The sequence below is a fragment of the Lutjanus erythropterus genome, chromosome 21 (assembly GCF_056507025.1).
Source record: "Lutjanus erythropterus isolate fLutEry1 chromosome 21, fLutEry1.hap2, whole genome shotgun sequence".
Classification (NCBI taxonomy): domain Eukaryota; kingdom Metazoa; phylum Chordata; class Actinopteri; order Lutjaniformes; family Lutjanidae; genus Lutjanus; species Lutjanus erythropterus.
In genome coordinates, this window is record NC_139337.1 from 19,052,837 (window position 1) to 19,077,054 (window position 24,218).

The 24,218-nt window shown below is 40.4% G+C and overlaps 2 protein-coding genes and 1 long non-coding RNA gene across 14 annotated transcripts in view; 2 read left to right on the forward strand and 1 right to left on the reverse strand.

The window, feature by feature from the left end:
* Positions 1–1,549: 1,549 nt before the first annotated feature.
* On the forward strand, positions 1,550–6,949 carry rnf6 (ring finger protein (C3H2C3 type) 6). 3 transcript variants are annotated; one of them, XM_084747522.1, is made up of 4 exons: positions 1,550–1,642; positions 3,075–3,230; positions 3,416–3,580; positions 4,124–6,949. In XM_084747522.1, exons 2-4 carry the CDS (start codon positions 3,089–3,091, stop codon positions 5,974–5,976), a joined length of 2,160 nt encoding a protein of 719 aa, XP_084603648.1. In that variant the 5' UTR covers positions 1,550–1,642; positions 3,075–3,088; the 3' UTR covers positions 5,977–6,949. The 3 variants fall into 3 exon arrangements, with proteins under 3 accessions (XP_084603648.1, XP_084603649.1, XP_084603650.1); XM_084747523.1 differs by having other exon boundaries at positions 1,570–1,642; positions 3,023–3,230; XM_084747524.1 differs by having other exon boundaries at positions 1,574–1,642; positions 3,416–3,538.
* A 2,545-nt stretch (positions 6,950–9,494) lies between these two features.
* The window catches only part of atp8a2 (ATPase phospholipid transporting 8A2), a 70,676-nt gene continuing 55,952 nt past the window's right edge, over positions 9,495–24,218 (forward strand). Inside the window, exons 1-3 of one of the 10 annotated variants that reach the window (XM_084747413.1) lie at positions 9,495–9,879; positions 14,968–15,075; positions 22,284–22,461. In XM_084747413.1, coding sequence (XP_084603539.1) covers positions 9,837–9,879; positions 14,968–15,075; positions 22,284–22,461 — 329 coding nt within the window. In that variant the 5' untranslated portion in view covers positions 9,495–9,836. Of the gene's footprint in view, positions 9,880–13,424; positions 13,542–14,967; positions 15,076–21,320; positions 21,618–22,283; positions 22,462–24,218 lie in introns of those variants that run through there. The other 9 variants (XM_084747416.1, XM_084747415.1, XM_084747414.1 and 6 more) reach the window with 9 other exon arrangements.
* On the reverse strand, positions 11,729–13,293 carry LOC146307548 (uncharacterized). The gene is made up of 2 exons (XR_014772724.1): positions 12,651–13,293; positions 11,729–12,117 (listed from the first exon to the last, which is right to left on the reverse strand). It is a non-coding gene; the product is annotated as an uncharacterized LOC146307548 (long non-coding RNA).

The window sequence follows — 24,218 nt, forward strand, 5'->3', positions numbered from 1 at the left end:
GATTACACCACGTGGAAATTCATACTCGTAAAGATTGCAGCTGATGTATGTTTATTCAATCATAATAACTTTATCATTAAAAAAACTATTTTGCAATATTATGTCATATTGCAATGGTATAACACAGGCGCATAAAAGCATATCTGCATTTTTTGACTATTACAGTATAACAGAAATTTTTAATCAGTTTGTTTTGAATTGAATTGAATAAGTAAACTACATTTTTCGCTGCATAAATTAATGCATTAACGCATTAAACTAAGTCGAAATACTTGTTAGAAAAGGAACGTTTATTTGCACCCTTCAAGCACAGAGGAAATTCGCTTTAAGGGGGAAAGAAATGCGCTAGAACACTTAAAATCCAATAGAAATAAAAATCTAACTTAATTAAAATAAAACAATGAGATAGAATTAAAGTAAATACATACTTATTCATAGACCCCATGTTTCAGATTGTGTACACTGTTGTTATAGATTGTAGGATACTATTTCTTTCTGTAGTTTTCTAGTTTTATATTATATTCTTATGCACATGTTTTTACATCTTACATCCTCTATGCTTCCTTCCTGCTTATCCTGCAGCACACAAAAAATCACCAGGAGGTTACAAATGACCATAAAATATGTTCAGCTTAATCTTATCTAATCTTAGCAGATGCACTTGAAGATTTCCAGAATGCTGAATGTCTATTGGAAAGTGACATATCATAAAAATGTCCCAAAAACTGTTTTGGCTGACCATAAACCTGGATATGACAAAGTAACAAAACAACAGCCAAAAACCTTTAAAGATAATTGTGAAGAAAACAGTGGCAGACATATGAACACTTGAAATACTTGACCAAAAGGTAAACAATAATCATTACCACCAACAAAAACCAAGATGCTTTTCTTTTCTTTGTGTTTTTCTTTTTTTTTAAATTGACAACAAACAGAAACTCAGTACATATTTCTTTACTGGCATAGGCTACACTTTATCAGTGTAGGAGGTGCAGCTCTAATGAAACCTGAAATACACTCTAATGCTGTTCAGCCATGAAATATGAGTCATATATTGTAATATTACCTGTGTGGTCATCTTTTTTCTTTTCACTATTTTATGTTGGAGGTCACTGTCTGTTTTAGGATTTGGTTTCAGATATGAGCTCATCATGGGTGGAAAAGAACTCAAAAATTAGGGAAATTAGCGATGTCATTATTTAAACTGTCACACATTCAAAATGTCAAATAAAAACGTTAACAAAACTTAAAAAATGTCTCACTTCAAAAACTGTTTTTAAAGTATCTAATTTATTTAAGACTTCACGTAAAGATGTTGTAGGTGGTCCACACCTCTCCATAATGTAGCCACATGTTTAAAAGTGCAGTAAAAACTGCACTATTTAATTTCAAATGTATTCAAAGTGTAGTTTCACAAAATGCAATTAATTATTGGAGTAATTTTGTTGATGAGTGTCCCTGGCACTCATTTTTGAACAATAACCTCCGAGCTACGTATTGTAGACGTTGTGTTACCTAGGAACCAATGTATGTAGTGAGCTTGTTTTTGACGGACGGTGTAGTGTCGCACAATTGGTCCCATCTTGGTTTGAGAGAGAAGGGAGAGCAAAGCAAACCGTCCATATTATCGCTGCTTTGTCAGGTAGTAAATTCCTTTTAATGTGATTGTCATCTCGTCTAAAACTATGTTAGGGTTAAGTGTTAAGTTCCGTATACATTGACTGCGTTATAAAACTATTTGTCAAGTTTATATCTGAAGAGTTATTCAGACTCACAGCTCACTGGCGACTCAGCTAACACTACTGTCGACGGGCTGCTATTCGCTAACGTTAGATATGTGCTAATTGCTAATGCTCGGTTAGCAACTAAAGCGTTGCGCATTCAAAATGTCACTTCACATCTCTGAATGGTCCACAGAACTGACTACTGTGTTAGCGTGGCAACACAGCTTATCGCTGCCAGGCATTAACATGTCGAACATCTAAATTTGTCATAAAGCTGATAAGATTCTTTGTCTTTCCTTCTTTGCCCTGCGTTTACATGGAGGAGACCTCCGTGTAGTTTGTCTTGGTCCGCCTTTGTAGAGCACTGATTGGACGCTTGGTGTGTCTGTCATTAGAACTAGGCCGCTGATTGGTGGCTAACCAGGATGACAACGCCAGTTTTGTTGCTTTATTCCCCTGCCTTCAACATGGCCTTCCGTAGCTACTGTTGTAACTTGGCTAATATTAGCTCACATGAACACTACGTTGTCATTAGGATGTCTATCGGCTAATACTCACAGTGATTGCATTTAGCATTTATCCACAGGTTAAATTAGGTGAAGTTCGGGTGCTAGTCGTTGGGCTGAACGTTAGCAGCGTTAGCAAAATTACTCTAGCCCTACTCAGTCTGTTACTGGTGGAGTCTTTCGATAGAAAATGGATGGCGTTGTCTTAACTGTCGTCCTTGACTAGAGATTAGTTACTGCAAGGTTAAGGTAACTGAATAACTACCCTCAAAACATTTTTATTATAGTTTCTAATAGAATTAATAGACAAGATGTATAGCTGAGCAAAACGTTTGGTCTCCATCTTTCCAGAAGAGAATCAAATAGCCATAGGCTTGTTTTGTTCTTAAGCAACATATAGTAATGATGTATGAGCATGATGTGCAACATTTTGTTTAAAAAAAAACAGCAACAACAAAAAACAGTATATAGACTCTCATAAACATAGTCCCTTTCAGTCATTATTGAGTCCCCTAGAGGTGTGTGATGGTGTCTCTATCTGCAGAGACCCTACCCTCTGCCTGTATTTCTTTATAGTCTAAGTTTTTGCTGTGCTTGGGATGCTTAATCAACCCAAAACGTCGGTATCTGACATCCTGGGAATGAGATACAAGTGTCAACTCTCTGTCTGGCGTGTTTATGAACAGCTCGGACACATCCTACTGATGTTACCTTAAACAGTGGATTTGCAGGGGCTATGTGTGACTTCACCTATTACTCCTTGAATGTTAAATGTAAATCTATATTGGGCAGCTTAAGATGACACTCCACCCCTGACTGACACCCTCACTCATCTGTCTGGTAGCACTTTTTACGGTGATGGACCCTCCTGGTGGGGGAGATGAACGGCGGAGGCAGGCAGAACGTCTTCGACGGGAGGAGGCATACTATCACTTCATTAATGAATTGAGTGAAGAAGAGTACCGCCTGATGAGAGACAGCAACCTGCTTGGCACTCCTGGTGAGGAGGATAGGAACATCTTGCTGTTAATGTACTAATATGAATTGCCACTGTAGTCTTACTGTACATGTAATCTGAGTATATGAGATTTACAATGTCACAGTGTATGGTATTGACAATCTGCTCTTTGTATAGGAGCAGAGATAGTTCATCTTGACCCACTGCTGCTTTCATATGTTTCATAGGGGAGGTGACTGCTGAGGAGCTCCGGCAGCGTCTTGATGGAGCTAAAGAGCGCATGTCATCTCAGCCCCGTACTGAACAGCGCTCTCAGACTGCTGATTCTGGAGAACAGCAGGGCAGCAGCGGTGAGGGAGAGGAGAGAGGGGCTGGAGGGAGACGAGGGGCAGGTAGGGAAGACGGGAAGGGATATGTCTTTATCTGATCTTTCCAAGTTTGTCTTTCGGTTGTCATGATAGTTCATGATAGACAAAACCGATTAACTAAGAAGTGAAAACATCACATAATAATGCAACACAATGTTTTAGGATTTGTTTCTGAAGACTGGCAGAAGAAGTGATAGCTTTCATCATAAATTCTTTGATACTGGATTCTTACAAAGCACTTACTAATAAAACTGAGTGCCCCGAAACACTTTTCATACATTATTTAAGACAAATATTGATGAATCTTTTTTTTTTAGTTTGGCAAGATTTAAACAAGGTTGCAAAACTATTTGTTCGACTGTGAGCCTGGTTTAGTCTGGCAGTAAATACAGTGGAAGTGCTGGCTTTGAGTAAGGCATTAAACAGACTGGCTAAAACTGTCAGCATTGTCAGAGGGCACTGGGAAACAGTAACCTTTTTATTTTTTCTGTGAAAGAGAATAGAGAATAGATTTTGGTGCGAATATGTCAGTTTATATTCTTACCACTATTTTTTTTTTTTATACAGGGGGCACAGAGCCCGGAGCAGAGACGTCTAATGGTGACTCATTATTGGAGTGGCTGAACACTTTCAGACGCACTGGTAATGCTACTCGCAGTGGGCAGAGTGGCAACCAGACATGGCGTGCCGTCAGTCGGACCAACCCTAATAGTGGAGAATTTCGCTTTAGCCTCGAAATCAACATCAACCATGATCAGCCAGAGCCGGGAGAGCATAGTGACACTGCGGACACTGCAGAGCTGCCAGTGACTGTCCCAAACACAACTTCACCCTCTATACGCACCACTTCCTCTTTCTCCAACCCTCGCCCTTCAGCCACACCAAGGCCAGCCCCATATCCCACTCCCCGGCCAGCTCTCAGCAGGAGGATGCAGACACGACGTACACGCAGCAGCACTACTACTCTTTCTATGAGCCCCCCTGCACTTCCTGCACCAGTGGCTGCCCCAGCTGCTGCTCAGAGGAGAGGTGCCACTTTGCACTCTTTAGCACCCCCTCCAATTGTTCCCACTCCTCCTCTGGATCAAACGGCACCTACGCAACAGCAAGCCCTGAATGCAGAAGGAGAGCAGGGCAGTGATCACATGTCTGCTTCTATAGACTGTCCCCGTGTCTCACCCCAGTCTGTACCTCAGGTCCCAGCAGTGGGACATGAATCACGTGGCAGTAGGACTCGATCACGTGGTCGTGCACGCAGGGCTGCAGCTGGTGGCGGGGTTTCATCCCGCCTGTCAAGGCGAAGCCGTTCCCCCTTGCACAGAATACCCGTTGCCAGTACGGCTCCACCCTCAAACAGTGGTGTCAGTGGCTCTAGCTTCCACACTGTTGAGCCAGGCAGTGGTACAAGCTCTGTCTCCATGGAAACAGGGGAGGTTGTGGTGGAACCTGCGGCTCTAACAGAACCAGCTGTAGAAGCAGGCGATCGTGACAGTGAATCACATGTCATAGGATCAGGAAGTTCAGCAGTGCGGCGGCACCCGACCATCATGTTGGACCTGCAGGTGAGAAGGATTCGACCAGGTGAAAACCGTGATCGAGACAGCATTGCCAGTCGAACACGTTCTCGTGCCCGTGTTGCTGAGAATACTGTCACATTTGAAAGTGACAGCGGAGGATTTAGACGCACTATCTCCCGCTCTGAGCGAGCAGGAATCCGCACCTATGTGAGCACTATCCGAATCCCATTGAGGCGCATTAGTGAGACAGGCCTGGGTGAGCCCAACTCCACTGCGCTGCGTTCCATCTTGCGCCAGATCATGACCGGATTTGGGGAGCTGAGTTCTCTAATGGAGACAGAGGCTGATTCTGAAACTGTTGCACCTAGCCACACAGATGGGAGTGGTACAAATAGTAACACCAGCCCTGCCAGCCGTCTACATACTAATGAGAATGCAGCTGGCCAGGTTGGACCAGGTGTGGTGGATCAGGAGAGGGTGGGGCTGGTGGGAAATGAGGAGGAGCAGGGTGGACAGGCCAGGCTTGGAGGAGGCGTAGTGAGCACCACAGAAGGACGGGCCACCAGCAGAGACACCAACAACTTGGTAGAAAATGGTACTCTACCTATCCTGCGGCTGGCACACTTCTTCTTGCTCAATGATGAGGAGGATGATGAACACCCCCGAGGCCTGACCAAAGAGCAGATTGACAATCTATCCACACGTACGTATGGTCAGGCCAGCTTGGAGGGGGAGTTGGGTCGTGCATGCAGTGTCTGCATCAACGAGTACGCCCAGGGCAACAAGCTGCGTCGCCTGCCCTGCTCCCATGAATTCCACATTCACTGCATCGACCGCTGGCTCTCTGAAAACAACACCTGCCCCATCTGCAGGCAGCCCATCCTGGCAGTGCATCATGACTGACCTATTTGCTCACAAACACAACTATCGTGTTCCTGGCTGGCTGAACTGAGCAGAACCAAGTGGACTTTGCATGTACATAGCGCTTTCATGGTTAAATTTCTTTAAAAATATCCATTGTGTTGAAGTTGAAGAAGGTTGAACCAAAAGTGCGGAAAAAAAGAAACTATAAATGCAGAGAATTAACAAAACTTTATTTTTTTAGACTCTTTGTTTTCAGCAACTTTATTGTTTCATTTCCTCCTTCCTGTGACCTGTTTCACTGGTCTCTGTCACAAAGCTTCAGAGGCCCATGTCAATTGATGGCATTAATGCTTAAGGAGCTCCTGTAGCCGCTGCTGACTAGTCTCACTTTAACTCTTTAATGTCTGATACATGTGACGTCTCTTTGTCACAACTGGACTACACGAATCACTTCTAGACATGATTTATTCAGTATAAGCTGTAAATAACTCACCACTGCTTGTATTTAAGGGTTTGGAAACAAGATGCTCCTCACATGTCATCTGTTTAGAATGAAAGCAGGAAACTTTTTTTTTTTTTTACATTCACCATTTTAAAACTATGACATCCATTTTAAAGTGTCCCTTTAAAGTTGGTTAAGAAATGTATGATTTATTGGGGATGTGTATGAGCTATGTATTTAAGTTTGAAATAAGTTTTATTCTGTACGTCTAGTAGTATTTGTTTGTTAAGCCCTCTCATATGTGCATTTGTACCATTTAATTGCAATACAAACTTCATCTATAAGAGTCACCCACTAAAATCAGCCACTTTAAAATCATTGACATTATCCATATGAGCAGCACAAGCTAAATGAAATACAGGAGGCATGTGATAATCAGGAATACAGAGTTGTAATTTAGTATGAGTTGTGCAATATGGAGAGAAAAGACAGTATTGTTTGTTTTGCTGTTCATTGTTGTTTACATTGTAATGCCTGATTATCATCTCCACTTAAAAACAGTCTTGTTTACCCTAAAATCATTGTTTCCTGTCGCTGTTTTGGAACCATGCCTGACAGACACCCTGGGATTTGTGTCATGATGAAGATTCACTGAGTAGTTAGCCTCATACATCTGCAGAGCAAAAACATGGAATTAGAAAAGAAAAAAATTACAGTTTTTATAGTTGTCCAGCTAACTCTGAAAGCAGTCTTCATGAGAAAGGTGCTGGAAAATTGATGTTTGGGGCTCTAGCTCCAAAACTAAAGTTTCATGCTAACTGGGCTGTGTCACACTTCAGCGGTTGCAGTCTATTTTAGTTCCAGTACCAGTGCAACACCTGATTGAGGCAGTGTTAGTAATATGATATTCCTGTACACTTTTTATGGTTTGTTTTTGTATTACATGCACAGATATGGGCCATTTCCAGTGTAGCATAGGTGGATTATTTAGCCACCTAGTCAGTGTGTTGCCAGCAGGGTCACCAACAGTGCACAGGAGCCACAACATCTCTGCAGTGAACATGTCACTAATAAAACTGCAGGAATGATGCAGTGTAATTTGTCAGAATGTGTGTGTGAGTGCAGTAAGTGTGTATGGTTGCATTGTGTGTGTGCATGGGAGTGTGTGTCTGTGTGTGTGTGTGTGTGTGTGTGTGTGTGTGTGCGGGGTAGGGGATGGGGTAGGGGTGCTGAAGGAAAGGTCCCAGTTAACCTGGTTCTCAGAAAGCTTCTGTTAAGCTAGTGTCCACCTCAGAGACATGGAGAAGGTCGTGGCCACTCAGTTAAGAAGTGAATATTTATTCTGTTCCTATTTAATAAGATGGAAATCAACTTTTGAAATATGAATATGTATTATGTTACAATGTGATGATGAGTAAATGAAACAGTTAAGATAAATATGTTACTATGTAATAAAATGAAGACATGGGTTTTCTTCTCTGCTCCTTAACAATGGAATAAAATGCAGCTTTGTTATGCCTGAAAATCTGGTGTTCATGTACTGTCTATATGTTTGTGTATGCGCATGCGCGCGAGCGACAGATTTCAACAGCAACCATGCCAGCTGCCAAAAGGTCGTCTGTTTTTAGCTATATTCTGTCGAAAATGTGTAGTTTGAGTCAACCAATCATAAGAATGAACAGAAGAGAAGTGTATTATGCTGCAGCAGTGATTTTACGAGTTTCTGTGAACGCTTTGATAGCTTTATATCGCCGTGATGTAGCTCAATGGCAGTTGGTGAGTGTCAGCAAAACTCAAAATGTGCATTAACCTAGCTAACCGTTGAACGTATTGTAACGTGTGTCTTTGACGCTCTCTCATACCTACGAAGTTAGGGTTAACCGCTAACTTTTTAAAGAAGAAATAACGTTAGGTCAATGACTTTTCTCTATTGGTTCGACTTTTCATTTTTACCATTTACCTCCATTGCTTTACATTCTTAGCCAGTGTAAATTAAGCTCACCCTTGAATGTTTGTAAACTGATAAATAACTGTTCTAAATATGTTTTGTATCTGAATCTTTTCTTTTGCGTCCAGATTGCCGGAGCGCGCAAGCATCGCATCACACGATGCGCGCCCCCGTGGCTCAACGGAATTGGCAGCAGACTGTCGTAAAGCCCGACAAGCAGACGTTTGACAGTCGCCCTTCAAAATAAAGGTTTACAGAACACTTTCTTTATATAATTTAAATGACACTGTTGTACTCACTTGCCCTTTACAATTTCATAAACCCCATCAGTGGTTTTGAAACCCAAAACATTCAAGACAATTTACAGTTGCATAAAACAAAGAAATGCAACAAACCTCACAGTTATTAGGATGTAATTTGTATATATATGGCATTTTTGACTTAACATAAATAACAATTCCCTGATGTACCAGACTGCATATCCTATGCCTTGGTGGTGTCATAAAATAAAAATATATTAACATAGACAAGAAAAGACATATATCATCACATTCATTCATCTTACACATAACTCATATACCTCTTATTGCAAGCCTCTACCTCCCAATAAGTCAGTAACAGTTTTTTCAACTGTTTGATTAAACAACCAAGTGTTTAAGCTCTAGCTTAATATGACTAAAACAAAAAGCAGTGTCTCAATTAGTACACCACAGCTGCAATGATTAATTGATTATTAAATTAATTGCCAGCTATTTTGATAATAGATTAATCAGTTGGAGTATTTTTTTTAAGTACAAAAATTCCTGCTTCTCAAATGTGAGTATGTTCATTTTTTTACTCCTTTGTGGCAGTAAACTGAATATATTTGAGTTGTGGTCAAAAGTAGACATTTCAGGACATCACCTTGGGCTTTGGAAACACTGATCAACTTTTTCTCACCCCAAAAACTAATTGATTAATTGAGAAAATAATCAACAGAATTATTATGAATTACCCGTGAAAATAATTTTTAGCTGCAGCTCTATGGTACACATTAGAATAAATACAAATAGTATTAAACAGATTAAGATGTTGTATAACTTAAATGAAATATGTTACACAGAGAGATATATGAGGATCATAAGGAAATACGGAGCTGAGAGCAATTAAAATACAAAGAGGATTGTGATTCATTACATTTTAATTCAATCACACTTAAGATTGATTGAGTTTCCCTTGTGAATCTTTATTCTAGCGTGCTTTATTGTGACAGCAGTGACAGGAAATAGCTCAGTCTGTATCCTGTCTGACTTGACGCTGGTTGAAGCTGCTGCCCTTCACAACATTACCTCCGCGGTCCAGGAAGAGAAATAATGATTCCCGAGCAGCAGCAGCAGCAACAGCAGCAGCAGCGGCGGCCGCAGCCTGGGCCCGGAGCAGCGATCCTCTGCTCTGTCGGTGAGCCATGAGCATGCCACCGCTCCGGCCTCCTCGTCCCAGCCTCACCGACACTCGTTCACCACCAGCAAGATGTATTTCAACCGGAGAGCCAAGAAGATACACAGCGAGGGAGGTAAGCATCAAAAAACAAACCGTATTAAGTATTTTCTCGATCGGGGTTCCGCCCGCCGCTTGATTCGTGACTTGTCACAGTAAAGCCGTGTTTATGTCAGTGTTAATAACGGGCCTGTTATTGTAGAGAGGATATAGCGGCCTGTATGTAATCGTGCGTATGTGATATGTGCTTGGCATAATAACGGGGGTTGTCCGGGACTGCGGCATGCATGTGGGGTGACTTGCTGTACCGGTATTTATCCTCCAGCCTCGCTCAGTTTTTGGCACCGGTTTGGGGATGCAAGGGCAAGCTGACTGCAGGTGCCTCCTTCAGGTAGCTCCGTCTGCCCTTTGTATAAGCTGCTGGAGTTTTATTTTATATGGATAAATATAGGGATCCGTGCTGTGCCTTAACATCACGAGAAGATAACAACATATTTACTCTTGATAGGATGCATGTGAGTCTGTTGTGTGACCTTATTATCACTATGTATGGAATGTACTGTATTTCTCGTGGCATCATTGTGGTATTATATAATTTTGTTGCAACAGCCTCTTGTATCTAGAGCTCCATTGCATCATATAGGGCATTTACGCATGGGTTGACTCGCCTAGATATGACCGCTAATTGATATGATTTTGCGCTGTTTCACATCTAAAAACACATTATTAGTAAGTTATTTTGTTTTCCAAACGTCCAACTCAAGCTCCTATAGATCCGTCCAGGAACAGCCTATTAACGCGCCGACTTAAAAAAACACGTGACCGTCTAAAGAGAGCATCTCTCACCTTAAGTCACATCCACATCCACAGTCTGTGCCCTCAAAACAGCATTTTACTCATGTTTTGGGAAGAGATGGCTCAGACCATGCAGCTTTGGCCTGTGTCTTTTTAACATGATGCATGAACCAAGGCTGTAGGGCTGCAACTAAGGTTATTTTCATCATCGATTAATCTGTTGATTATTTTCTTGATTAGCCCAATTCATTATCTTTTTGGTCCATAAATTGTAAAAAATAAAAAAAAGCTAATAGTCACTTTTGAGAAGCTCTGAGAATTCTTTACTTAAAAATGTCTTAAGGCGGTTAATAAATTATCAAAATTGTTGGCAATTAATTTAATAGTCAATTAATAATCAATTAATCATTTGAAGCTCAACAAGGTTGTTAATTTAAACTGCACTGCAACAGTTCATTGATTAATTATCAAGTATTAAATTAATCGCCAACTATTTTTGATAATCAGCTTGAGTAATTTTTAAGGGGAAAATAGTGAAATTCTTTTATTTGAGCTTCTTTAATAAGAATATTTTGTGGTTTCTTATGTATTGTTTTGACTAATATTAGGCTGATTATGGCCTATCACAACATTATGGGTTTATATCAGTTTTTGCATATATGTTGTACAATATGCGTCTAAATGAAAACTCTGGGAAAAACAGAACATAAAGGAGTTTGCTTTTATGTGTTAAGCAGCATTATGTTTATATTTTAAACTTTTTCTTAAATCAGGTTTAATATATACTTATATTTTGTTCTATTTATGTTTTTTTTATTTATAGTCATTCAAATAAATAAAAATAAATAAATAAATATTAAAATATGGGTGAAAGGTTACTGTTTCAGTCCCCGATATCATTGCGAACAATAAAGTTTTAAATTGTAAAAATATCCTGCCTCCATTACACGTCTTCATCACAAGTCTTAACTGCTTTTGTTGTATAATTGCAAAAAAAAAGTGTGCTTGTGTGTAACTATATGTACTGAATATTACAGCCTGTATAAAGAACGTCAGTTAATATATAGATATCAGAATTTATCTTACTCCCTAATATTGGTTTTTACTTTGCCCCAAGAATCTAGCATTGGTCGGACTCCAGTTTCTTTAATGCTCTCATGACAGTGAACTGAATATATTTGGGTTGTTGACAAAACAAGAGATTTGAGGATGTCACGTTTGGCTCTGTGAAACACTGACTGACAATTTTCACCAATTTCTGACATTTTCTGGACCAAAGAACTAATGGATTAATCAAGAAAATAACCAGCAGTTTAATCAGTAGTGAATATGATGATTAATTGCAGCTCTAAATTTAAATAAATCCCCCATGACCAGCTGTGTAGTCGGGGCTCTAGTCTCACTGTCATATTCTCCTCAGAGTAGGAGATGGAGGGAGGATGACACGATGGGCATGTTCAAACACAAGGCTGCGTCGGATGATTTCACATATGGCGCACTCATATTGGATTGGATTGTCCTGGAAGAGAGGAGCATGTGTTTGGTTCATCCAGTGGCTTTTAATAGTGACTGGCACATATTGTCAGGCTGCTTTGCTGTTTTGTGTGTGTGTGTGTGTGTGTGTGTGTGTGTGTGTATATATATGTGTGTGGCTGCATGCCTCATGCAGCTTCCAGAAATAGAAAGCAGGGCAAATTGTGAGCAGAGATGAGCGCCAACTGGGCCACGCTGTCTTCATGCCAGACTTTTCCAGATATTTATTTGTTGTTTTAAAAAAAACACTAGATATTTGGTTTCAAAAATTAAAAGATTTTGAAAATTTTACCTTTTACCCATCAATTTGTAAGTATTGTTAGGATAGAATATCAGGCATCCTCTTGTTTGTTTTTCATGTATATTATGTAATATTGACCTAACCATGCGACAGAACTTCAGCTTATGAGATTCACTAGTTTTCGTCTGGTTTGCATGAGAGTAATTCACGTGGGACTCTCAGTAACTTTAGTGGCGACTTGTTTTCACAGGGTCTAAAAGTTGTGTAAGAGTGTTTACCACTGCTGCCACATGTAAAGCACAGGATGGGTGTGGAGGGGTAGGCTACTCCAGTGTGAGTGGTAGTCGGTGTGTACATGTGCTCCCTCCTGGATTCTCCATGCTGCCTTTACTGTAATCTCTTGGAGCTTGACCTCTTGCGTCTTTGTTCCAATTAGCGAGCCGCACATCCCTGGTGATGACGTCTGCTCCGACCAATCTGTCACATTTACTCACACACTCTCAAACACATTCACACACAGAGTAAGAAGTTGTATCAAACACCATAAATAGCAATTTTGTTGTGTTCATAATAGCACCTTTTACACATGAGTACTCACAAACACATTAAGCACTTCTCACATTGGTTGAGAAAGCACATTATACTGTAGAGCAGGCCTATTCAATTGGCCCTTTAATCCAGCCCTTTTATCATTTATAAATATGAAACACTACATCATTCTAAGTTTATGAGTGTTTACATTGTTCATCGTAATTACCTAATTAGCCCATTTATTGATTATGTCTGTTATTAAGCACAGATAGACTTATTATTTTAAAACGTTTTGACTCAGGCTGTTTAAGCAGAGGGAATTCAGGAGAGTCAGCTAACAAGCTAATTCTAACCTAGTATACAAAGGTTGGTGATGTGTCAGTCGCGAACGATCCAGATCTTAGAGCCGGCTCTTTGAAGTGAACGACGGGAACCGGCTTTTGATTGGGAGCCGATTTGTTTTTTTCTCCTCTTTTTTTCTGTTAAAGTCGCACATGATTGGTGGCGTGTGTGTGTGTCCACACTGATTAGAAGGGGGAGGGAAGGGGTTATAGACACACAACACAGTGAGCACATGAGCAAGTGGGAGGGAGACGAGAGAGAACATGCGCTACAGACAGAGACAACACACTTGAAAGGTGAGAAAATACACTCGTTTGAGATGAATTGCGCCTTGCCTGGAAAGTAGACGAGATCAGGCGGCCGCAGCAGGAAGTGAAGACGAAAATCTACAGTCAAGTTGGACAGTTTTCAACAGACTTAAAAGAGAATAGAGGAAGAGACCACCTGTAGGTTACCTGTAGTCTGCAGACCACGTTCATAGCTGAAGAAATAAAGTGCGTTCTTGATCGCTGATTGAGGTTAAAATAGAAGAGATCCCCCTTCTGATACATGTAACATCTGTTCTTTTATGTGCCTTGTAAAACCAAGTCATATATAAGTCATATATATAATCTTTATTATTATCAGACAAAATATCTGCTTGTTGACAGATTAAAACTTCATTGCACAACAGAAGACTAATATATCCAGTGTTAAATATTACAGTTACACAGAAAATTAATAATATGTGGTGTTTGTTGTCAAAATTAATTACTCTGCTTAATATTGTAGTACTCTCCTCCATGTTCAGTATGTTGAGTGTATAAATAAAGCCATATAAATAATAAACATTTGATATAATGTATGTTTTTTACATTAGTAATTCATTTTACATTATTTTGGGTAATAAATTAATTTGAGTAACAAAAAATCTGAGGAGCCACTTGGGAGCCAAAAGAGCCGGCTCTTTTTAGGGAGCCGAGCCAAAAGAACCAGCTCGTTAAAAAGAGCCGGAATTCCCATCACTAACAAAGGTGCTTTGTTTTTTCCAGTGTTTTTTTTTTTTTTTTTTTTTTTTTTTTTTTACGTTTCCCTTCCAATTGTGAATACTAACAAAGTGGAGAAAATATATGTACATAAATACAGGCCCCTGGCACTTTACTTTTTCTTTTAACTAAAGAACGTTATTGAATAGGCCTGCTGTTGAATTATGTCCTAATGTTAAGCTGAACAAACTGTATTGAAGATTTCTTACAGTTCTTTGTAGATTGTCTTAGACATCTCACAGGATTTGTATTTAAATGTAAGGGCCCCTCTTGTCTCAGTGTTTGTGTGTCTAGATTCTGCGAGTCATGCAGCTCAGCCAACTGTCAAGAATACATCTGTTTTGGGAAGATAATGACTGGTCGTCATGGCTGCCAAGCCACTGAGACACCGTTTGGGAGATAGAGAGAGGCCTAATTAATTGCATCATGGATGTATTTACAAGTGTTGGACACATGAGGGCGCTCTTGGGCAAGCCACAAGTTTTAGATGAAGTCCATTTCTGTGTGCATCTCTTCAGGTCTACATCCTTCATCTGCAGACATGAATCTGATCTCACTATGAATGCTTCCAGTGACAGACAAACACTTTTACAGTTCAGTTATTGGCACATGGATGTGTTGTGTGCGGTATGTGTATATTGACTTGTTGTCTTGTGTGTGTTGTTTTCTCCCGCCGCGGCCTCTCTGGCACCCACAGAGCAGTTAGTGTTGACCACCATTAGGCAGGAGGCTTCTGAACTGCAGGACCCAGGCCAAGGCACCGGCGCTACCATGCGTGCCTGCCTCACAGACAGGTTTGACAAAAGTGAGTTTGCTCGAATTAGACTGGATGACGCCCCATTTGTGTCCGGAGTCCCAAGGTGCATGTGGCCATGCGCAAACGGCTATAGGAGCAGGTGTCTCCCAACCCCCGGCCCTCAAGAGCTACAAAATCTAGTTACTTACTAGAGTGTCTCTGGTCCCTGTCTGCAAAGGTTAAGACATGATATTACTGCTGTGGTAATCTGTAGCTCCTCGGGGCCTGGAGTGCTGGATGCTGAACAGGAATTAACCCTCTCACTGCATGTGCTTGTAGATAGTGGAGTGACCACTCATGACAGACCATGCTGATGAAGACAAAATGATACACACTGGGGGTCTTTAAGCAAAACTTTCAGTATGAATATGTATGCATGCTGTACAACAGTGTTTCTCAAATTGGGGTTTCAGTAGCACTTGAGGTATGTGGGGGGAGTATTGAAATTGTGATATGATTTGCGATATTACATTTATACATTTTTATTTTGATTGACAAAACATGTTCAAACTGAAATGGTGTGATTTCTTTTTTGCAGGAGTCCGTACCAAATGATGTTTTTTTTAAGTCTGTAGAGTCTGATGTGTAGGACAGGACATCTCTGCCTCACAACATTCATTAGTTTAAACGTTTTTGACACACATTTTTCCTTTTAACAAATATTGCACCTCCTGCAATTTGAAAATCGCAGAAAGCCACATTGAGATTTCGATAAAATTTCGATTAATTTTGCAGCCCTATATTGCTCGATTTGTGTTTTTTTTATTTAAAATTATCTATACATATTAAAAATACAGGTGAAATTTTTCTGTCAGTCATCTGGTATCATTTTGGACAATAAATGTTATTGTTAAACTGTGATATAGCCTGACTTGATTAAATATCTTTGTCACAATGTTTGATTACCACATTTGACAGAGCAAAATATAAATATAAGGTTGATTAAACCACATGAATATTCCTTTTCAATGCAGTCATTAACTTCTGAAAACTGTCAACTGATGAAAACCTCACAGAAGAAGAATGGAGCAAGTGATGTCACGTTCACTGTGAGCTTGAAACCAGTTTTGGCATTGAGTGACAGATGAAAATAAAAAACAGTTGAAACATAGAAGTAATATAGCTGAAAACATGGAGAGCAAAGTGAAAAGAAAAAGAGCCGACAAAATACTGTCATGGTCAGGAAGCAGATGTTTTAATGGGATTTACCTCAATTAATTGATTGTCAAATTTGAAATTAATCAACAACTATTGTGATTAAAAATTAATTGTTTTCAGTCTTTTTTTTTTTTTAAGAAAAAGTCAAAACTTTCTGAAACTGTAATTAACACTTTTCATCATATTCCGACATTTTATGGACCAAACAATAACTGATTAATCAAGAAACTGTTGGTCAGATTAATTAATAGTGAAAATAATCGGACGTTGCAAGCCTACTGTATTGTACCTCTTTCTGTAGGCTTTTCTTCTACCAAAATGTTTTGTACTTGGCTGAAAAAAAGGGGATACATTATTGAAAAAAGTTTGAGAACCACTGCTGTACAACACAACTCATGCATTTATGGACATGGCATGCCTGAAGAGAGCATGTACATGAACACTGCTGCATGCATGTATGACACATTAGTGACTGGATTTAGAGAGGGGACAGGGGAGTAGCTGCATGTTGGGGCCTTGCATGTTTTCTAGCATTAAAAGATATATGTTCACCTGTGTGTGTGAGAGACAGTGTCCATAATACAATGTGTGTGCGTGTTTTTGTGTGTATGTATATGTGCATATGCATACATTAGTGTTATGTGTGCGTGTTGCAGACTCACCTGTAGGATTATCAGGTTATGGATTAGAAGCAGGTGAAGTTGCAGAGCAGACACAGAGGGGATTATCAGGCTCGCTCACTCGGTCTGTACATAAGAGGCTTTCTTGCCTTACTTCCTACTCCGTTACGGGGGCAAATGGACCCACTGGGAGCGCTTGAGACTAGGTTTACCAGGACCTACAAATAGGGGCCTGCGGTTCACCTAGGAGACCAGGACAGCCATGGGACGTAAGGGTCACCGAAGCAGAAGACGCTCTGTTGGTAATGCTTTCCTGACCACACAGCAGGATTGTGGGCTGGACAGAGGAATATGGGAGAAGATGTCTTATGTTTTTTTTTAAGTTACTGACATAAGGGAGGTCGTTGTGGTTCAGTTTGATGGGACCTTTGGCTGCTAGAGGAATAAAACCTGAGACCTTGCTGTTACTTTGCTGCCAGAGGAAGGCAAAACATGCTGGGATAAAATTTGAAAGTTTGATGCAATATACTTTGATTTGCCGGGCACATTCAGCTGCACAAGTGTGTTTGCATCTAAAATGTTTTGACAGCCAACAGCCAGACAGACAGTGTCAGCGTGGCTCGTGGGGGTGGGAGTGATTCAACAGCTGGGGATAATTGTAGCTCTTCTACTATAACTGCTGTTATGATTAGTCGCTATTTCCTTTCTGGTTCATTTCCTCTCGGGGCTGGCTGTTTGGAAGATAGTGCATCCCTATTGGACGTGATTGAATTAAACGTGTAAGCATCTCAAAAGCTGTATTTGTGCCATTTAAAACACAATTCTGGCAGTCGCACTAATTGATACAGCCACTGAGTGGAGACACCGTGATAGTGGCTGACATATGAGTCGTTTCTTGAGTGAAAGCTGGAGCGCAGCACCATGGCAGAGTGTCTGGTGAAATATGCTCTGGACATACTGGAAAATGTAGATGAATTATGCAGCCTGTCGTTATCCATTATTTAGTAGCCTAGCCTGCTTTTTAACAGTTAAAGTTTGGCCTCTGGCCAGACAGGGCATCTTGGGCTCGTCCCAAAACAAGAGTCAATACTCCAAAATTAAGATATTATGAAGCTTGTGATGAGTGATATTTTCTTCAGATGATATGTGTGATGAATTTTAGAGCTGCCACAGTTAGTCAGTTAAGTGATTAGTTATATCATAACTCTTAAATTAATCACCAGTTTTGATGTTAGATTATTTCTTTTGAGACTTGTTTAAAGAAAAAAAGGGCCAGATTCTGATTTCAGCTTCTCAAGTGTGAATGTTATTTGGTTTCTTTACTCTTCTATGACAGTACACTGAATATGTTTGGGTTGTGGACAAAACACAACTCTTGAGGATGTCCTTGAGGAAAACACATTTCACCTCTTTCTGACATTTTATACAGCAAACAAGTAATTAATTAATTGAGAAAATAATGACAAAATAATCGACAATGAAAATAATCATTAGTTGCAGCCCTGCCAGATGAATCAATTAGTTGTCAGCTATTAAATGAAATGACAATTTGGATTATATTTTTTTTGTTATTTGTTTTGAGTATTTTTTAAATGTACAAATTCTCAAATGTTTTATTTACTCCTCTATGACAGTAAACTGAATATCTTTGGGTTGTGAACAACACAAGACATTTGACGAGGTCACCTTGGGCTTTGGGAAAGTAGTTATCAACATGTTGTATATTCATCTGACATTTTATCAACTAAATAACTGATTGATTAATTGAGAAAATTATCAATAGATTCATTGATAAGGATAATAATTGCTACCTGCAGTTCTAATGGATTTAACTGTACACTGGCCTTGTTCTCCTTACTGGAACAGGTAATTTTATCTGCCCTCTGTGTAAAATGTGTTTGGCTTAATGAGCTTCTACTGAAACAGGTGTTCATGGTAGCGAGTTAAAAACAAAAGGCCATTAAGCTTCTCTACATAATGGACGGAAGTCTGACTAATTCATACACAGGATTGTTTTTAAGAAACCTCTTGTTTAAGTCTCACCAACCAAATGGGTAGCTGGTAGTATCTTGCCAGCAGGGTATGAGCTCAGAGTGTTTGTTGAGGTCAGATCGGTCTAGTCTTACCTGTTCAGGCCGCAGGTTATCAGACCGACCGGCTAGCCTGGGTGCTTCACGTGTAATTGACCTGGCTGAGCTCTGCTGGGGTTTGCTGCTGACTCATCTGAGGCGCATCAGTAATGAGTTACGGAGGTGACTGCGTCTGTACTCCATCAGAGATGAGTAACCGAAGCATTGATCTCCTCAGAAATGAATCAGAGCTGAAGTGAGCTGCTGAGAAAGACATTATTGATCTGTGGAGGGGTTCAAACATGGAGGCAGGTGGAGGGTAAATAGGTCTACAAGAACAGAAATAAGCAACAAGGCATGGAAAAGGCAGATAATTCATGGCGAAGAGAAAACGAAAGAGAATTGCTTTGTGATTAAGTCAAATATGACATTACAGGTATCAGTGTGCATTGCCCTTTACTACCTTTGACCTTGTGTCATCCTTGATCATTTCCTTACAATCACACATTATCTTGATTGACCCCTGTGCCATTTGCAGTGTGGAGTGCTGAGCTGTGATTGTGACTTATAGCTCTGTTAGGTCTGCAGGTAATAGCCTGGTCAGAGATATAGAGATGAGAGATAGATAGGCTGCTGATTATCATTTTGCTGGGTAGACTTTGACCTTTGCTCTCTGCCTCGTGCAGATACTTTGTGGGTGTGGAGTATTAGCGCTACACTAAGGCTGGAGTTTTTTAACAGTTTTCAAGCTCTTAAACTCTCAAACAGGTTTCTTTTGCAAACGTAGAGTAACAGTGAAGTATTATCAATTTTAAAAAATTAAGGTTGAGCACTAATAAATGCAAAAGACAAAGAGCTAACCCAGTTGCACTCAAAAAAATGCAATCATTGTACATATCATCTGTAAAACACACACAACTTAACGTGTCTTTCTATGGAAATGTGTGAGTCTGATGTGTCGATAGTGATGATAACACATCCAGTAGAAAGCCTGACTGGCTTATCATATGTCTGGGTCATTTTACAATTCCTCGCCTCCTTTAGATCAACAGTCCTGAGTGGAATATAATGATATTAACTGAATTTTGGTTATTGATGAGGGGAGAGAATTACCCGTCTATTGTGGAATTGTAGTGCTGCAGAGAGCGAGACTTTCAAGACTGTGGAAATTCAATCTGCTGAAGTCTGCCGGTGCTTATTCTTTTCTAAATTATTTATGCAATTAGGCTGTTGTTGTTTTCACTTACAGACTCACACACACACACAGACAGAGACACACAATTTATGTCTACAGATCCCAAGAAATGATAAAACTGTATGAATAAGAATTACAGTAATACCATATAAGGGTCAAATTACTGCTATTAAGTCACCATCTGGGTACTTGTGAGCATTTGTAGAACTTTTAAAAGAATAATTAGTTACCGAGTAGTCCAACAATTTGAATTAACATCCAAACTTATAATACAAACTTAACTACAAATGAAAACCATAACACATAACACAGGGACAAAAAACGCCACATCAGCACCGGTTTTGAGAGGTGACCCAGGGCTAGGCTATGTTTTGTGATACTGTATCGATTTAAAAAAAAAAAGAGTTTTGTGGCAGTGGTTCGTTTTAGCAGTTTTATGTATTACCTTCACAATTTCAATATTAAATCGAAAATCAATCGAAATGAGCTTTCAGTTACAAGAACTGAAATTCTCCCTGTATATTTTTTTTTCTCTAAACCCAACCTATTGCAGTGTCCGGCACATATCTGGAAAAACGATTCAAGGACGACTTAGAATAGCGTACTGGCCCTTATATCACACTTTTCCCACTTTTTAAAGAAGAATTTGAAAATGTAAAAAACGGAAAACGGAAAAAGATCTAACACCCTGAGTAGTTTTTGAGAAGAATACTTTGTACTTTTACTCAAGTATTTTTTAACACCAGTAATTTTACTTGTAATGGAGTAATATTTCAATAATGTAACAGTACTTGTACTTGAGTACAGATGTTCAGTAGTCTTTCCACCTTTTTGGGTAAAAGGTGGTCTAGGACTAATAGAGAAATGTGTGGTGGTAGACTTTAGACCACCACAGTCGCACTTTGTAGGGTTGTAGGAATATTATTATGAAAGGAATAAGGCTCACCAGATACATGCTGTCTAGATAATTCTGTTTAGCATTACTGGAGATGCAGTGTGACACATAAACTCTTCATTCATGCAAACCTAACGAGTAAAATGTGAAGAACAGAAACCTGTAATAGGTGAACACGGCTGTTGCACAGTGAAGCGACATGAAGTGATCTCCTGACGGATGGCTCCTGGCTCAGGGATGTCATTTGACCCATCTGTGCCTGCCTGACCGGGACCTCAAGGCGATATCGGGCTTCTGGCCCTTTAAAAGCGGAGCCCCGGCTTTACCCTCCACAGCACTGAAGGAGCTCCATATGGCTTCCTCCTCTTGTTGTCTGGACTTGCAGCAGTGAGCCGCTCAGCACCATCAAACTGTAGGGAGGAGATCGTCCAAATCGCGCCCGGTAAAAAAGGCTTCCCGAGGCGGCGGCAGGTGCCCAGATGACACGGCGGCGGAGCTCGGCGGGCCAGTATCTTGCACCAGGGCCACCGGGAGCTTCCTCTTCAGCCAGGCCGAAGGAGGAGAGGGGAGACACGGGCACGCTGCTGCTGCTGCATCTGTCCTCGCCCAGGCAGGTTCGCCGTTGTTGTAGCAGCTGAGTAAACTGTGGACCTGTTTGCGTTGCTCTCACTTCAGCGCCGTGTCCCTGCAGAGGTGCACATATGATCCGGTTATTATTTGGCGCACTCGAGGATGAGAAATGTCCCGATCCTGGAGCTCATGAGCGGAGATCACGACGCTTTCGTTAAAATGGTTGGAGATGACAAAGCCAGGCTGGCGGGGAGGCAGGGAGTCTGCAGGAGGAGGAGAAGCGTGTTGCATCCTCTTCTGTCACTTTTTTTCTTGAAATAATTCATGCATGTAGCTTAATGACAGCTTCTTCTTCTCTGTATTACATATGGACAAGTTGGCGTGTAGATAAAACAGACAGACCCGGTGTGTTTGTTCGCCATTGTGCATCCCTCAGCACATCCATTATACGCGGGGGGTCCCGTGGGCGTCGCGAAACGCGCCTGTGTGCATTGACGGTACCTGCATAATAACACTGAGAGACAAGGGGGACTGTTTATAACGGGAAACGTCATTGAATCGACCCCTTCGGCTTCAGCATACATCAGCATACAGTAGCCTCTAGTACTAATTGGTCGTCTTCGCTTTTGAACCGTAAACCACGTCTCCCGTCTATGTCTCTGTCTCTCCCTCTCTGTCTTTCTCTGTCTCGCTGCCTCACACTCACTCAGCCTCGCCTCTCTCCCATCAATCCAACGGTGCAGGACCTGCTTGCTCGTCCGCTGGTTACCGCAAGGCAGATGATGAGATGTCAGGGACCACTTCCCAGGCGGATCCCATAGACGCTACAGCGCGGACGGTGCTGCTCAACCGGCCACAGAACACCAAGTTCTGCGACAACCATGTCAGGTGAGGGGCTTTTTTTATTTTTCGCTCTAATGCATGCTGTGTGGCTTGTATGCACTTGTAAGGGGACTGGAAATCCTTGAAAACACTTTCATTTTTATGTAGTGTTTTCAAGGTTTCAAAAGTGCTTGGATTTTGGATAAAGTGCTTGAAACTGCTTGGAACTGTGAATGCACTACTTTGATGATAAACTGCTAACTGACTGAATACTTTTTGGCTAAAGAAATAAAATAAGTCAGATATTGGCTCCAGTGACACATCTTTAAACATGAAACTTTCTTGTGCTTCTTTATGAATGAAGTCACAAAACATAATTATTATCTATTCAATTATTATTATTAATTTTCCACAGCTGTAAGGTGGCGTTAGAGCTTGAAAATGCACCTTAAAATTCTTGGCTTTACAAAAGGTTATAAATGGAAGCCTAATTGATGAACAGACAGCAGAGAGAAAGTGTTATGCTGCTCAAAACCAATTTTAAGAAGTTTCAGTCACTGCTTAAAGGTATAATATGCAACATTTCCCTCAAACAAACAATTTATAGACTATATAAATATGATTTCTCTCAATCATCACTTATTATCCACTAGGAATATGTGCTGGTGGCTTTATCTGCACACACCCTGCCCTCTGCCTTTATTTTTTATTTTGGCATTATTTTGCTATCCACCGGACGCTTTACCAACCCAAAACATCCGTGTTGATGTCCTGGGACTTAGACTCAACAATCAGCTATCTTTCTGGTGTGTTTATGAACAGTTTGTACAAATCCTACTGATTCTACCTTTAAGAAAACATAGCAAATTAAGTATACACATCACCAAACTTATGAAACTTATGTTCATCTTACCTGATGCTTTTTGTTTACTTTGTGTTTGCTCAGAGGGAGACTATATTTACTTTATTTTTATTTTTTTTTTAATCCCACTTAGCCTTTTCCAAAGAGGTCAGAGTGCAGGGTCAGCTTGTTGGGATTTAGAGTCTTGATAAAGGACACTCCAGCATTGTGGATATTTGCTCACAGGGGCCTTTATACCCATGCTGTCGGGTTGAAGGACATTACAGCCTGTTTGTTTGTATGTTTTAATTTCTGGCGTGTCATGTGTGGCAAGTAGACTTTGGACCACTGAGATTTTTTTCTCTCTCTCTTAAATATTTCCCTTGCTTTTAGTTTTGCCTTAAATCACAGGCTCTCTCTGAGTTTCGTTTCATTTTTTTTATCTCTCAAAAGGGTTTTCTTGGGGAAGATTTTCCTTATCTGATCGAGAGTCTAAAGGACAAAATGTCACACATTTTTCAGATTGTAAAGCTCCCTGAAGCAAATTGTGATTTGTGACATTAGGCTATATAAAGCCATAAGCAATATAAAAGAAAATACATGTTTTATAGTTATACATTTACTATGATATTATAGGTGAAACTCTGTCGAGAAAGCTATTTAATAAGTTACCCATTACATGATTATTTGCAACTCTGCAGCAGTCGGGAGGGGTGAGGCTGACATATGTCACTGCCTGAAGTCCACCTGAGAATCTCAGTGGAAACGTGCTTTGCTTAACAACTTAACATGGCTGTGTTGCTTTATCAATACGCCTTCATGAATATTTAAGGCTGCAAATAAAAGTAAAGTAACTACACTTACATTTGTTGACATAAATTAGAGAAAGCGCCATGGCTGTGTCTATCTGGTCAAAGGTGTATTTTGTGTTTGCGTTCTTTGAGAAATTGTAACAGACCATTGTAGAGTGAAGGGCCGTGGG